This window comes from Dysidea avara, chromosome 14, assembly GCF_963678975.1.
Source record: "Dysidea avara chromosome 14, odDysAvar1.4, whole genome shotgun sequence".
Taxonomy (NCBI): domain Eukaryota; kingdom Metazoa; phylum Porifera; class Demospongiae; order Dictyoceratida; family Dysideidae; genus Dysidea; species Dysidea avara.
Window position 1 is genome coordinate 14688510 of NC_089285.1, and position 16744 is coordinate 14705253.

The 16744-nt window shown below is 38.9% G+C and overlaps 1 protein-coding gene across 2 annotated transcripts; it reads left to right on the forward strand.

Moving 5' to 3' along the window:
- Nucleotides 1-23: 23 nt before the first annotated feature.
- LOC136244628 (CLK4-associating serine/arginine rich protein-like) lies at nt 24-16501 on the forward strand. Of its 2 annotated transcripts, none has more exons than XM_066036190.1 (19): nt 24-201; nt 644-741; nt 951-989; nt 1037-1096; nt 1168-1250; nt 2759-2840; nt 2974-3092; nt 3381-3477; nt 3836-3991; nt 5140-5190; nt 5762-5859; nt 7102-7225; nt 8168-8227; nt 9471-9587; nt 10396-10807; nt 11198-11258; nt 12662-12720; nt 14560-14606; nt 16325-16501. In XM_066036190.1, exons 1-19 carry the CDS (start codon nt 103-105, stop codon nt 16350-16352), a joined length of 1890 nt encoding a protein of 629 aa, XP_065892262.1. In that variant the 5' UTR covers nt 24-102; the 3' UTR covers nt 16353-16501. The 2 variants fall into 2 exon arrangements, with proteins under 2 accessions (XP_065892262.1, XP_065892263.1); XM_066036191.1 differs by having other exon boundaries at nt 63-201; nt 644-745.
- Nucleotides 16502-16744: the final 243 nt, after the last annotated feature.

Below are 16744 nucleotides of genomic sequence, written 5' to 3' on the forward strand. Positions count from 1 at the left end.
CTAGTCTCGTGCCCATCTGGGCTCGCGCTAATGCGGTTGGGCACGAGACTAACAACGCACTAATGCTAATTAATGCACACCAAAGTTACAGTGGAGTGAACAATGTGGCACGAGGCGAGAAGACAGGAGAAGAAGGTCCGCGAAGTGATGGTCAATTTACAGCGACGAGCAGAAAGAAGAAAAGAACACTATGAGAGATTGGTATGGCTGGAACTTAATTCTGTCTTGCTGTACACTCTATTGTCTGTACAGCATGTGCACAGTGCTAACTAAACGTGTCAACAAGGGATTATCAATTGCTTTTTTTCCTTTTAGCTTGGTAGGCCTATATCCATAGCCTAGTATACGCTAGTATGCACAAGTTTTGTAAAATTGCTAGCTGTAAGACATGGGGGATACCATATATGTAAGACATGGATCGTGTGTCACTTGCTTTATTTGCATATTTCTATTTGATATTCAAGTGAGTCTCAGTAGTTGCAATACAAAACTAGCAAACAATGGGGTCCTGCAATGTATTGTACTTTGTTTTACACATGCATACATACACACACATGCCCCCCCCACTTATTCAACGTATAAATGTCATTTGTACAGTATACACATCATGCACTTTTATAGTAATGTGCTCTATATCACACAGCTGGGTGATCCAATGCAGCTACTGAGGATCACTGGTACACAAGCTAAGATACACCTAGACCCTGCCATAGCTGCTGCTGGTGATGCTAAAACAACGATGTCAGTGAGTATAGATACTGTGCAGCCCACTGTAGCTCACTGCAGCCAAATCTTTATTAATGGCCATTGGTTATAATAGTACTTGATGTACAGCTTGTGGGTCAACTTGACAGTATATGGGTGCACTCTGTATGTACACTGTACTACACACTAATAGCATACATACATAAATGTGTGTTTAACTGTATTGTCATATGAGTCAATTACAGGATGCCGTGGAGTGGTAATCCTGAGATTCTTATATCCCAGTGAGTGTGTTGTGTATGCGTGCTGGATGTGTGATTTGATTGGTTAGATATGATGTACGAGTACACCTTGACCAGATCCCAGACTACTCCAAGCAACCCAAGCCACAGTGAGTAGACTACAACAATGTCCACCAGACTGTACAGTGACATGTGTGTCATTTCTGCATTTCTTGTGAAGGTTGACTGCTGCACAGTATGCTGAGGAGGCCAAGTGTAACTATGAGAGATATCGTAACTTGGTCATCAACTTGTTTCAGGAAGGTGAGTAGTGTACATACGTTGTACATTTAGTCTAGAATAATTACAGTGTGATATATTATACACTGTAAATGGAGTATTAATACTGTATATTGTGTTCTAAATTCTCCAAGCTTGTATGTGTGCCTTTTGTGTGGCTTTGCAGAGTTTAGGCGGTGGAGATGGGGGGTGATGCTTATTTCTAACCTTCTTTGTGGCAGCTGTTGTTTGTCTGGAAGCTTTCTTCATCTTTATAGTCTTGTGTGGTCCCCGACTAGGGCACACTCCATTACAATCTATGAGAAGTCTGCTGCGTAGGATGACTTTTGGATGTTAATTCATACTATTTTCTTGGCTGGGACTCCACTCTCTGTCTTTCTAGCTTATCAACAGAGACATTTGCTGCATCTGTGGCCTGGTGTGAGATCTTGCAAGATTTATATGTAGCCAAAGTTTAAAGATTTAACCTATTCAGTAGGCTTAACGGGGCCTAATGTGCTGTTGCCATGTACTTGTTGTATTTTATCAACCAGAAGGTACGTGTATTTCAGCACCCCAAGGAGGAGTACACTTTTCAATACAAAACCATTGGGCTCATCTGCATGCTCCAGGCTTGCATCTTATCCTTAACATTGTCTGCCCTCCCCCTACCCCAACCAAAAGGTGCTTCCTACATATACTTATGCAGAGTAATTTTACTATTCATCATCAACTACAGTAGCTGCAGTTGTTTATAGCTTAGTGGCATTTTTAGGCTTACCGTATTTGACCGGTTAATAACCACGGTTCTTATAATAGCCGCCCCTATTTAGTAGCCACTCCACAGCCTAGAATTATTGCCATAAGAGCCGCTCTCTGGAAAGTATACTGATGGAAGTGTTGATAAGACACGTTTTAAGTAGAACCCAGGCAAAGGAGTTGTTTTAAACCGGGACATAGCATCTTTGAGAGAAGTTGTTTGAGCAGTAGTATTGAAGGATGATTTAGACAAGGTCAATCTTGTGAATCCATATAAACACCATGAGCTGCTAAGCCCATACTTTGTAGCTGCATGGTTTCCTTGCTGAAAGTTATAGTAGTCTAATAACCGGTCAAATACGATATTAAATGTTTCACAAAATTCTCAAGGTTCCAGGAAGGATTTAGTACATAAAGCTTGTTGGGTTTGTAGACAAAATTTGGTAAGACAAATAGACAGCAAAAATCATGCTCCTTGGATATTTCAACCTGGCAGCAATTTCTGTGCATTTGTTTAGTAAGGTAGAGAGTGTACAGTACATGATTATAAGCTTCACAACCTTGATTTGCAGTAATTTGTCCTCACTACCACCTCTACTATGAACCACTTTACAGTGAAACCTTTCTAATCTGACACCTTTATAATCCAGAATACTTCGCTGTACCAATTAGACCTTTTCTTGTAATACAACCTTGTCATCCTCACTAATCTGACATACAATTTTTTGACACCAACAAGTGTGAGGTTCATTGATGGGTATACTCATTGTGTGTGTCTGTATGTCTGTCTTCAGTGAGTGAAGAAGATTACTTGAAAAGGATTGCAATGGAGGAGATGTATCCTACACATTCCACAGCAGGGCCAATTAAGGATAAGTAATGACTATTTGTCATCATGTTGTGTAATACAAGCACCTAGGCTGCTATGTCTTTAGATTACATGTACTGGTTGTATGCTATTGATATACATGTGGTAACCATGTGGGATACAGTGCATTACTGGTTACAGGTCTGCAGGTAGTAGCAGCAAGGCAGCCATTGGTTACTCCTATGGTGAGGAAGTTGTTGGGGACTACAATGCTAGTGATAATGATAGTGAACAGGAGGAGCCTGTACATGCAGTGGAAGGCGAGTAACCATTTGTAATATACATGTGTGTGCGTGCTTGGGTGCATGTGTGTGTGTGTGTGTGTGTGTGTGTGTGTGTGTGTGTGTGTGTGTGTGTGTGTGTGTGTGTGTGTGTGTGTGTGTGCGTGTGTGCGTGTTCACTTGTTCTGTGTGTATACATATTACATATATGTCATGCTGATGTACAGTTCAACAGTCAGATAGTTTCAGTTAACACATGTGATCTTTCTATTGCATGTGATCAGTTTCCAGTGTGTTTTATTACTATATGTTGTTATTGCTATACAGTGGCTCAACTTAATGCAGATGATTTGATGACAACTGAGATTGACAAGCTGAACTTGTGTGCTTTAGAATTCAAGATTTCAGCTGGCTACTTTGGCAGGTTAATTTCCAGTATAGTTTTACCATACGGTACTTTTGTGCTGTTACCAAGTTGGTAGTGTAGTGAGATGTCATTATTAGGGCCACCCTAGTGACATATACCTTTAGCCATGTTTGGGACCTACTGGACATGGCCAATATAATGAGGTGGTGTTAAAGAGGGGGCTGCATAAGAAACACTTATTTATACTACTGGTCATTGAAGCTGCTTTGAATGTGTATATACACATGTGTACATGTACACGTACGCTACAAGTATATAAACATAAAACTAAGCACATATACATTTTGTTGCACTGTGGTTATTGTGCTAACACCACTATATATACTGCAAGCCTTTCTTTGTCCTTAACTTATAGGATGCTTCATGAGGAGAAGTCATTTTATTCCCAGCAACAACACGCTAGACAGATGGTTGCTGAGACACGTCGCTTGCATGGCAAACACGCCAAGCGGGAACGTCGCTTGCTGAGAGAAAGTAGACGTTTCAATCAGGTGCAGACTACTCCACCCAGGTATATACTATGTGTGTGTGCATACAAAAAGCTGCCAAGTTTTCGCACTCCTGTAGTGTAGTATACCCAACTTAAGTCTATATACTATACAACTATTGACTATGAGGATAGTGGTGTACTGAATTAGTAATTTTTAATGTGAAGTTTATGTTTGCAAATTATCCCAGCTACTATTAGCAGAGTGTAAAAATTAGTACAGCCAACCAGCTACTGTTCAAGAACAACGTCTACGCCTGCAGCTACACTAGCTGACATTAATATCTACCTGCCAATAGTGAATTAGGGATTAATTGTCAACTAGTATAGCTGCATTTATAGATGATCTCCCTTGTGTCTTTGCTTGTTTCATCTGTGACTACTCAAATGTAAAATTTCTAATTTTCCCTTACACTTGTTTGCTTTCTCTAGTAAAATAATCCATTACCATTGCATACTACATCAAAGGAAAGAATAGTGCGGACACAATTATCAATGCCCCAATTATCAATGATTGAAATGTGAAGTCACCATTCCGCTTCTTTTATAGTTATATTTCCACACGCTATACAGCATTACAAATGAACAACAGTACAAAAAGTGCCTCTGCAATCACACTATGGAAGCACTGAACCCATGCCTCGAATCAACAATCAACACCTACATGGTAGCGGAGGGGACACAAAGGAGAACGGAGGTAGGTCCATGATGAATGTATTGTAGCTTGTGTGGTTGGCGAAAAGGTACGTCTCTGACTGAAGTAACATCAAACAGAGAAATCAAACCTGTAGTCTTATCCATGGTTGAATTATGCTTGGCCGGAGGCATCAGTCAGTCAGGCTCATTCAGCAGAAAATTCAGTTAAATATCCTTTCATAGAAACCTGTTGGAAGGGTTTGTAGTCACTGTGAGGATTGGTTATGGCTAACCAATACTACCAAACTGTTATGGAGGAAAACTGAGTTTGGTTTTTGGGTGATATTCTTGGACAAGAAAATCCAAACCTACATGATCCCTACTACAGTATGTAGTACTACCATATTATATGATATGCTAGGGTATGATGTCTAAAATAGCCAGTGTTAATTCTGTTAGTTTAGTTTATGAACATGGAGGACCGAAAAAGTGGTATCTGGTTAACATTACCAGTCGTATATGTATGTGTCTTTTAGTTATGCTCAACGGAACAGTCCAACATATGAACCTTATGAGAATAATAACAGGTATACAGACTGTGTGTAGAGTGTGTGTGGTTGTGTTGTATATGTGTGCGTGTTGCGCGTGTGTATAGTGTGTGTATGTGTATGTGTGTAGGTAGTGTGGATGTGAATAAGGATCTTGATTCTGCTACAATAATAGAATGCTCCGGTAGTAGTAAATAGAGCAGTCACTTTCACAGTCTGACTGATAGACCAATCCTCCAGATGAACAATAGCAACAATTGGCTGCTGTGAAGAAAGTTGATGAGTGTCATGGCAACCATTCAATGTTGCTGCCCTCCTAATAATACTATACCCCACCTTGCAGTCTCAAAAATGCCAAAAAAAAATTCATAATGCTTATAATGCTTCCAACCTCCTCTGATGTGGTAGCTAGTCCACCTGTATATTGCAGCCATTTGCAACTCAAGGCAGACCTAAAACACAGCTGCTTAAGCAGCTAGATTTTTGTCTATCACAGAGCACTACTGAACACTTACAGTTAATATGTATCAGGTACTGTATTGCCTTCCTTGAGTATTTTGTTGTCTACTGTTTTGTTAACACTGTTGGTGTATCATTCTCTACTTATTAGAAGTCGTTCACGCTCAAAGTCACGTTCTTCTTCTCCAGAAGTAGTGCAAAGCATAGTAGAGTATATAACAGAGTTTGGAGCAGCATCTGATGATGAAGGTCAGTTTTTAGTGTGTGTTATCAGTGACTGGCGGGAGTTTGCCCACCAAAGTAAAGGAGTAAAACTAGTATTTTACTACCAATATGAAAATTGTTTTTATGTACATTGACTCAAAGGAATTTTTGATTAAAAGCGGAGATGTACTGGATGACCATAGTGTACTAAACAACTACAGCCTGTGCTTAGGGGTTGTCTGAAGCTTGTAGTAGTGGGGTATGTAATAATACCAACAGAGTACTTAGATCTATCAGGCTTTGTCTTTAACTGGACTGGAAAGAGGGGAGAGGGTTATTTCTCTATAGGATTAGCACTGTGTTTTGCTGGCATTGATGTTTTACTGTGGTAGGAATTGTTTTGTAATTATGCCTGCCATCCAGTGATGTCAGAGGAAATTTTGTAGGCATTGGCTGACCTGTATTCATAGAGCCATGCTTCCATGTTGTATTTTTAGTCTCTAGTAGCAAATGCAATTGATTTCAGCATCTGCAATGATGCTAGGGATTGATATGTTATGTTAGTTTTGGATTATGCGAAAGTTAGTTTGCACAAATTCATATGCATTACAACATTGTGTTCTGGGGCTACCACCCTGGCGTTCAATTGCAAATCATTTTGTAATTTTAGGACATCACAGTATGTGACTATCCCACCATTTCCCTCAGAGTGTCTAAGGAATTGGTTACTAAACTTTCAGCCTGTTATGCTCAACTAGACTATAGACAGTATAGCAAGGAAATCAATTTGTATAGAAATTGTGGTTATTGTACCAATTATAAGCTACAGGCCGTAACTTGGTCTATAGAGTTTGAATAATATGTTTACCATAAATTAGCTAATCCACCAAGGTGTGTTTCTAGCTGTATATTTACTTTTGCATGTAAGTCGGAGGTGTTTCAGTTGGATGAAATTTGTTTTCTTTCAAACTGATGAAAAGCATATACCCCAGTTAGTGAAGAGCTTGTTTTGCTTCTGAAACGTTAAGGGTATATGTGTTACTACATGTTTGTTATGGTTGAGGCTTGCTTGACTGAGTAATGGAGTGATAAAATTGGATTTTTATAAATTAATTTAAACAAACAATGGGTGAAATAACATACCCATTATTTTTCAATACAATTTGTTAGAAATTTACATGGGTGCTATCATTTTACTTAGATGGTCAAATATAATTTTCCCATGAATTTCATATGGTTGCTAATTGTCTAATGTAACATGATGTGAATATGTACTTTGTTCTATAGGATCATCTAGTAAACGTGTGACTACTGCACAACCTCATAAATCATCTACATCATCATCTCACAAGCACACATCATCATCCAATAGTCGCCAGCACAAACGTTCTCATAGCAGAAGCCACTCCAGGTAAATTATCTTTTAAAACCAGATACGTGTCTACAGCCAGTGCTGGTGGGCACACATCTGGTTTTCTGAAATTGTTTCTGAAAACGGGCAGATATAAGGGGGGGATACCAAGATTGAGATACTCTAATAGAGCAGTCACTCTTAAAGCAATCGCAGTATTAGAGCAGTTTGTAGGGAGCTATTTAAGGATTTTTATGTACTTTATCGATAAATGTGTAGTCGGTGAGGTGGGTAGCTATTGTCAGCTGGCTGTGACCTTTTTTTTTTGTTTGTTTGTTCCGCGTTACCAAACCAGAGACAATGTAGTGCCTCAGTTCATTTTGACCCCCCCCCCCCACCATTTCCATAAAGCTGGATCCGCCCCTGTCTGAAAACATGTATACGTATGTATATACAGTGTGTGTGTGTGTGTGTGTGTTTCTGTTATCTGTATATACTGTACCTGCACTTGTGTGGCAAAGAAGCTTTTTGTGAGCATTTTGTAAATGATACAAGTATTAAACTTCCACACAAGTAAGTTTTACTTGGAGGTGTAGACTTTGTGGCAGTTCAAAATATGGCTAATATACAACCCTGTACAATGCGAATAGCATTTGTAGTAGGCTGTATGTGTGTTGTAACGATTGAAGAGCACTGGCCTTGTAGGCTACCGGAAATTACATATCCTTTTGAATCAAAAGAGAGCATGTCCTTAGTACATAAACAAAATGAAGAGCAGACTCAAGGCTTTGTCAAAAACACAGTAGACAAGCTATAAAGGGACCCATATGTAGGCATTGCCAAGGAGATAGACTTAGTTAGTTGATGAAATGATAGTTGTTCATGAAGCACAGCTATACTCTTACCCCCTATTAGTTACTACAAAAAGCAGATACTGCCGCTTGTTAATTACAGATAGTGTTAATATTTATGTGTACATGTCTGGTTGTATTTTTGTATCAGAGAGCGGCACCATAGACATTACCGGTCACGATCAAGAAGTGCAGAACGGAGACGCCACAGGTAGGCAATATTTATTGCATGCCAGAAAATTATTCACACATGTTTAGGATCACACACAGGGCATGATCATGAATTGTTTACTAAACTACCGTATAGAGGGAAACTTTGGCTGGGGTAACCTTAGGCGAATAGCCAGTTAAGTTGCATTTGGCAAAAAAAAACTTTGGCTAATTCAATCTTTAGCTAATCTCAGGTGCTACGAGTAATTGGCGGGTTAAACTTTGGTGAATTTGTAGCATATTGCCAAATTCGCCAAAGTTTCCCCCACCAAGGTTCCCTCTGTATGGTAGATTGTGTGTTGGACAGTATATTTGACTTGGGTACAGTGGCCATGTTAATCAGGACCCTTGTAAACGCCAGCATAATGTGGACACTTGGTAATGGTCCCAAAGTATCCCTTGGCATGTAAACAGACCAGACTCCTTGATAACAAGGCGGGTCCCAAGGTGTCCTTAAAATTTTTGGATATGTCAGTGCTTGAGACTTCATAGTTTCAGAGTTTTCACATTACAGTCAAATGCACATGGAAGCCAGATCAAACGATTTCGCACCTGAGCCAGATTAACCGCAATGCACATTTAATCTGGCTTCATGTTAATCCACCTCAAGAGGTGAATTGGCTGAACTTAATGCACAGTAGATTAATTAGGAAGGGGGCACCATACATTCTCCAGATATCTCGTGCAAAGCATGGCTATTGCGCCAAGACTAAAGCTATAGCTTACCTAGTACTATACTGGGCTTGTGGCAGCAATACAGTGATCATGATTGAGTGTCAAACCTTCTGAAATCATCGTGCCTGGTACAGGTTTTCTCCTAAGTATTAACCAGCTTCTTGACGCCCAACATTTTGTAAGTGCACTAACAACATTCCTCGCTGCAAATGCTTTTCTGACTCAAAGGAATACGAAGAAGGTAGTACAGACCAATGCCATTTAAATTTTCGTTACGTAATCGGGTAATTAATCACATGTTATGAAAGGGAATTGAATTTAGTTGCTGCTCATGTAGTGAGTCTGAAATGGATTGATGCGCATTTGATCCACTCTCATAGCTTGATTTGTATTTAAGTGTGAAAAGGCCTTCATACTTAACATTGCTCTAGTAGGTGATACTTTGTGCTCTAAATGTGTAGTTTTTACACAAGTAGAGTATCATTTTATCACCAGACATGCAAAGTCATGCAATTGGTACATAGGTGTTTTTAAGTTTAATGGTACTGTACTTGTATGTTCACTTGTAGGAGTCGCAGTAGCAGCAGTAGTGAAAGACATCATCATCGCAAGTCTTACCCCAGAAGTTATTCAAGGTCTGAAGCTTCACACAGCAGATCTCATCAATCTTCTCGATCCAGGACTAGGTATGTATGTAGTGTGTTAAATGGGATGGCATACTCCGCAGCAGTCATCTGATCTACACAAACTTGTGGAGCAGTTTTTAAACTGTTGTACAATATAGCTGTATACCAGCTAAGGCCATCATTATTATATTGCTTGTTTCCCGTCACCCAATGGAACAAAAAGCGATGCGGGCGGGAGGTGATTATTGATTATTAATTATAGACTTGACTCTTTTTATTACAGTCTCTGACTGTTCTATTAGAGTGTCTTGATCTTGAAGGCTGCCAGGACTGTGCACCCATGCACCCTGTTGAAGGGGCTTTTACCCTTCTTCTATGCTTATATGTAGAGCTAATGCATTTACCTTAAAACTTGGTCACTCTGTGACTCCTTCTATCATGAAATAGTGTATTTACGTGATCTGTAATCAAATAATTAAAATCTGGTGTGGTTGCCTAAAAATTGATGCAGGCGGTGACGGGAAACAATTTAATAATGATAGCCTAATATAAAGGAGTTATTGACTTATTGTGAATAGAAAGCTAGTAAAGCTTCCATAACAACCCATGCATGTGATCTATAGAAACAGTGTTGAATTATTGAAGAATGCTGTAAGTAGGTGTAGTGTATATTCATCGTGATGTTAGGAGTGTTTTATGGGTTGGCTTGTAAGCTAAAGCACGAGTGTGTGGCAAGGATAGTAAATGCTCAAGGAAGTACACAGTGCAATCTGATACTGTAAAACTTGCAGCAGCAGTTAGTTAATTGTTTGAATAATTACATAGTAGAGGCTACGCTCCTTATGTTCTCTGATATTACTCCATGCAGGTCAATGTCTCCTGTACATCATATATCAAGATCACCTGCACATCGCAGATCAAGATCACCCGTACATCGCAGATCAAGATCACCTGCACATCACAGATCAAGATCACCCACACATCGCAGATTAAGATCACCTGCACACCGCAGATCAAGATCACCGATACATCACAAATCGAAATCACCTGGACATCGCAGATCAAGATCACCTGGACATCGCAGATCAAGATCACCTGGACATCATAGATCAAGATCACCCGTTCATCACAGATCAAGATCACCTTCTCAATATAAATCGAAGTATCATCGAGAGCGATCTAGCTCCAGTAGTGATGGTAGTTCAGAGGAGAGAAGACCAGTCAGAACACCAGTAGCTGACAAGAAGGAAAGCATAGTGAAGAAAACAACTGGATCAAAAGTGAGTGCTGCTGACTGTTTATGTATTGTATAAGGTGTATGTTGAGCTAATTGTTTTGCTAAATATTTTGTGTGTTTGCAAAATGTAAATTCTAAAATATCTTTTGTTTTGGTAATGGTTCTTCCTTTCTTCATCAGTAATTTTAAAAGTTAGGCTTTGTTGCTGAGAAGTATACTATTTTTGCCACCCATCTATATATAGTTTGTATTCATATTTATATTAATGATATATATATACTACTTCAGTTATTGGTCCAATGTGGAGTTCGTCACCCAGTGGGTGGTGTGGTGTTTATGCTACATTTCTGAACAGGATTACAGAATGTTGTTCTATATTACTGTAATTTGTTCTTATCCACTGTCTGTACATTATTATTGTGCATTTTTCCAGCCAAAATTAACTCCACAAGAACGTCTCCAGAAGAAGCTTCAACTGCAATTGAACAAACAATGTTAGTAGTTTATCTGTTGTGTGTGTTACTAATGAGTGCAGTAGTGCTATTGTTTAAGTAGGGATCCCCGCAAGAGTAATGTGTGCTGCCTAAAATGCTGCTTTTAAAAGCCATCCTAGAGACATCTTGCGCAATGAAAAATCACCTTTGCGGAATAATATTGATCCATCTAACATCAAATACAGCTTTAAAAACAAGAAAACACTTACAAGTGGTTGGATAAAGTTTTTTTACAAATTGCCATAACTCAAATTTTTGCCTGCCTGCGTACCTGTCTGCCTGCCTGTCAGTCTGACCACAGTTGCAAGTCTTGATGGCAGTGCGTGGCCACCATTTTATGCCACAAGTTTCTGACAAATATGTGCCCTATGTATTGTCTTTCCTTTTGTCTTCAGGCTGGTTGTCTTGTACTTGATGCAATGAAAGCATATCGAGGCATTAATTTTCTGTATCAACACCTTCCTTGAGCAGCATATTATTTAGACACCACAATTTATTTAAAGCGTGGGAAATTGGAGGAGTTTGACCCTACTTCGGGTGATGACTGGCTTCAGTACATTGAAAGGATGGAGTTCTATTTCCTCGCTAATAGTGTCACTGACTCTGATAAGCAGCGTGCGATATTGTTAAGTGTTATCACAAAAGTTGAGGCGATAAAAGCTGCCCCTAAACCGTGAAACATCTCAGAACTCAGAGTGTACCTTGGCTTGTTGACTTACTATGGGAAATTTCTCCCGAATGTATCGACTGTCCTAGTTCCCCTATATCAATTGCTTCAAAAAGACGTTAAGTGGTACTACAACAACAATCTTTTATTAAATCAATGGATATGTTGACATCATCAGCACAGCTGGTGCATTATGACCCCTCTCAACCCTTAGTGCTTTCATGTGGTGCCTCACAGTTGGCATCGTGGCTGTGTTATCTCAAGTTTACAATGGAGATGAAAAACCAGTGGCCTACGCTTCCAGAACACTTAACACTGCAGAATACAACTATAGCCAGTTGAAAAAAGAGGCCTTAGCCTTGATTTTTGGAGTGAAAAAGTTTTACACATATTTGTTTGGTCACAAGTTTACCCTCAACATTGACCTTAAGCCACTACAAAGTTTGTTTAGTGGGTATACTCTGAAGTAGGAATTAAATGTCCACTAGTATAGCTGCAGGTGTAGATGACCTCCCTTGTTTCATTGCTTTTTATTTCTACAGTATGATCCCTACTCGAATAGAAAGTTTCCTCAAACTTGTTTAACAAAACCATATTGTTTCAATGTACACACTCATTTGCTTGTATAAATATTCAACGATCCTTTTGGTGACGTGATCCAAGTGTGAATCCAGCTGTAAGCTTTGTGGAAAAGTTTCTGTACATTTGTGATGTGTGCTATATTTTACTTGTATAGTGAAACAAGATAAGAAGACTCAGAAGGTGAAGGCAAGTATTAAAGCTGTTGAGCAAATGGTAAGTAATAATCAGTTGTACTTGGTGTGTTGCTGATGCTTATTGTATCTCTGGTTATTGTGTTTCCTTAGGTGTTCTTCTTTGTTAAGTGTAAGAGTTGTAAGAAATTATATTTTAAAAATGATTAATTTAAAAATAAAGAGAGATCCAAATGATGCGACAAGAGATAAATGGTGGTATTACAGCATAGCTCGGTGGGATAGTCCTTACTTCAGCATGTTATACCAATGTTTTTGTTCAATGCCAAAGTAGGGGTTTTCCCACCGAGCTATGCTGTAATACTATAATTTATCTCTTGTTTCGCTATTTTTTAATGCTTGGATCCCTTAAAATTAATAATTAACTAGTTTGTTTGGTTTATAGTATACAGCTATACAAGTGTGACTGTTCTATTAGGGTGACTGCTGTATTAGAGTATCTCAAGTCAGCCTTCACCCCTACCAGGGGTGTGTCACTTTATATTTTCATTGCGCTAGCATAGTATGAATGCAGCTAACCAACAAAAAGGGGTGTGGTCATCATGGATGAGTAAATAGATTATTAAGAGATGGTCTCTGTGCTTGATGTTTAAGCCAAGACCGTTATTGGGTGTTGTATCTGACTTATCGTGAAGTTACTGGTGTCTACTGATTGTAAGTGCTTTAAATCATTTGTGGCTGCTCATATGCTGCTCAAGGAAGGCTTTGATATGGAAAATTAATGCCTCAATATGGATTCATTGCATCAAGAGACAACCAGCCTGATTGAAGATAAGACAAGGTGCAGAGGGCACATACTCGTTGGAACCCCAGAAGGCACATGCCACTGGTGAGGTTGCCATGCACTGCTTCGTTTGACCTCCATCCTTGCAACTGTGGCTGGCTGGCAGTCAGGCAGGTAGACAAGAATTCAAATTTTGGTGATTTAAAAAAAAATTCTATATCCAGCCGCCTGTAAGTGTTTTCTTGTTTTTAATGCCGTATTTGATGTTAGATAGACATATTATTCTGTAAAGGTGATTTTTGTCATGCAAGATGTCTCTTGGATAGTTTTTCAAGGTGGCATTTAGGTGGCAAGCATCAGGGATCGCTACTTAAACAGTACTACTGTACTGCTTGATACTATAATGTAATAACAACAGCAGTATTTTTTGTGTAATGATCACTTGTAATTATAGGCGTAGGTAGAGTGTTTTAAGTAATAGGGGGAACTTACCCAAGATACATAACAGGAACACTCTTTCTGACCAAGTCTGGGGGCAAAGAAATTATTCCCTGAGGTCAATTTCATTTAACCACTGACTGTTCTGTAAATAATTTTTATCTCAATGCCATTGTAGGGATTTTCTCACATACATCATTCATCTTTTTTTTTTGCTGGATCCCTACTTCTTTTTTTTTAAATTAACAAAGAATCCAATTAGAGATCACCGAAATAAAAAGTAGTGAAGCAAGGGAAGTCCCTAGTCAAATTCTTAGTACTCTTTTGTAACACTATTATGACTGGTGAACCCATGCATACCGCATCAAAGGAAGAATGGTACCAGACTTTCTTTTTTTCAATATGGGGCCTTCCGTGATTTTTTCTTTTTTTAATGCTGGATTTGGTGCTACAGTAGATGCGCTAAGATGATTCCATAAAGGTGATTTCATCATGTATGGTATGCTTTTTAATGGCAGCATTTTGGCAGGCACCAGGGGGAACCCTACTGAACGGTACTGCCATACTGTTTGTTAACTTGTAATTGACTTAGTTACTATGAATTTTGTTCCTGATAAATTTATATTCTTATGGTTGATGAAATATGTAGTATGCATTAATTGGTGGAGCACTACACCTTAATGTAAGTTTCTAATGTAGGAAAGGGAAGACGATCTTCGAGAACAAGCTCGCAAATGGAGATCCAGGTATCTATCATAGTCTTTAATGTATTGTTTTTTTTAATACACAATAAAGATTTCAAATAATTATGATAATTTCTCTTTCATTCTTGTCCAACAAAAAATTATTGTACTGTATAATTCATATGTTCCTTCACTGTTTGTGATATTGAAGTATTTTCTGGGGGGGGAGGGAAAGGAAGATAATTTTATTCATCCTCTATGTACTTTATCTGCTTTTACGTCACAACATGAAAATGGATGTGGGGACTTAGCACATAGGGGTATTGGATAAAATGTTTACAGTACATATTCCAGTGGGGATGAAAGTGCATGAGAGGCATACACAATTGTTTACAATACAAAATGAGTATTCCATATATCAGAAGCTAGGTCTGGTTTTGCCAGACGGGCCTGTTTCACATCACCACAACATGTTTACTAGTCTCTTCCCAATGGTTCCATGTGGTGAAAGCCGCAAACATATTTGTTGCATACATTTTGTAAAGTGGATAAGGTCCAAACCATTCCCTAGTGTATTGTGGAGTTTTTTTACTGTTAATTTCCGTTCACACTACCCTCTAACCCAGGTAAAGCACGGCATGGCTCGAAACAAATTACAGTGTGAATCAATCGAAGCATGCCGAACCTGGTCCAGTACGACACGACAAGGAGAGGTGGACTGGCAGAGTTGGCCCAGGATAGCGTACAGCGTGAACACATTCCAAGCTGGCCAACTGAGGTTAACAATATAACTTGCTTCTGTTGGCCACACAGCAAGTATGTTCTGTGCTCTAAAAACCGTTCTTCAAAATGGCTACGATGTACCATAGTTCTAGTAGACCTTGTGACAGTTATGCTCGAACGATGCATTAATATTCCTGGTGAAAGCGGTTTATTTTCAAAATAGAAAATTTTGCACAAGAAACAAAATCTGAATTTCGAAGGATTTTAATTTCGAAGAGTACATATTTCAAAGTCCGGGTGGATTTCAAATAACCGGAAACTCATGTCACAAATTATGAAGAGTGTTTGCCAAGAGCTGACTTATTGATGCCCATCCCTGTGTACTGGCCAAGAGAAGACTAAGGGGACTAAATTCACTGGCTCGATCGTGCTTGATCGTAGCTAGCTCAGTAGAATAGATTCTCAGTGCAGATGGCATCAATTCCTATTCTCAATCACCTGTTTTCTGGTTATTGGCACAGTAATGATACAGTTTACCCATTATCATTAGTAATACTGAAGTAAAACTCAAGGAATACACAAGTGAATCACCGAAAATTGGATCGTTGCTTTCACTTGTGGGAATTTATTTTCGAAGAACAACCGGACGTGGAAATTTGTTTTTGAAGAGAAGGGCGTCTTCGAAACATCCGAAAATAAAAACTCTTCGAAAACTATGAGTAGTTTAAACATAGTGTCTTTAACATTGTACGGCTTATTTCAGCTGGTTCTATGCTTTCTCGCTACAATTCTAGTGCATTTTTATTAAGCACCTAAATAATTAAAAGCTTGTGCACTCGTCTTTATAGCTAATTATTATTTGGCACTTGCACTATCAAGCTTGTGTCAGATGCAGTAGTGTGAACAAGTGCCAACCCGAGTGCAATAACCCAAATTGAAACACTCTGGCTAACCCAGGATAGTGTGAACAGGGTGGATAGTGTGAACGGGATGTAATTAGTAGTAGTAGTGGTATTCATTGCTGTTATCTAGTAACATGTGTCATTCTCTTCTCACAGGGATTCTGACAATTACTACAGAGACTGAAGGAACAATTACTATTACCTCCTCTTTATTTAGTTGCATATTTTAATTTTTTATCTATAAAGAAATGTAGTAGTAAACTTTTTAGTGTTTACTTGTATCATTAACATACATTTGTTGTAAGTATGTATATAGAAGCATCCTAGAATGGACTCTTCCGCCTTGTTACTTTGTTCATGCCAGTATAGTAGGCTTTGTAGCTCTCACATGCTTATGTGCAGTTCCTTGGAGAACTCTTTTTGAAACCCTAGAATAGCCCATGTCAAGCTAATTGCATGTTTCTAGTGTTTCTTGTTTAATCAGTTGAACATGACAAAAGTCATACACTCTAGCATATGTAGGTCAGGTCTAGAATTGCCACTAGCCATGGCATGCAGCTGCTATTTTAAACCACA

Coding starts and splice junctions, on each gene's coding strand:
- LOC136244628 (XM_066036190.1), top strand. CDS start 103: ATGTGGCACGAGGCGAGAAGACAGGAGAAGAAGGTCCGCGAAGTGATG. Junction 1,097..1,167: donor TCCAAGCAACCCAAGCCACA/GTGAGTAGACTA, acceptor TTTCTTGTGAAG/GTTGACTGCTGCACAGTATG. Junction 8,228..9,470: donor GCAGAACGGAGACGCCACAG/GTAGGCAATATT, acceptor GTTCACTTGTAG/GAGTCGCAGTAGCAGCAGTA.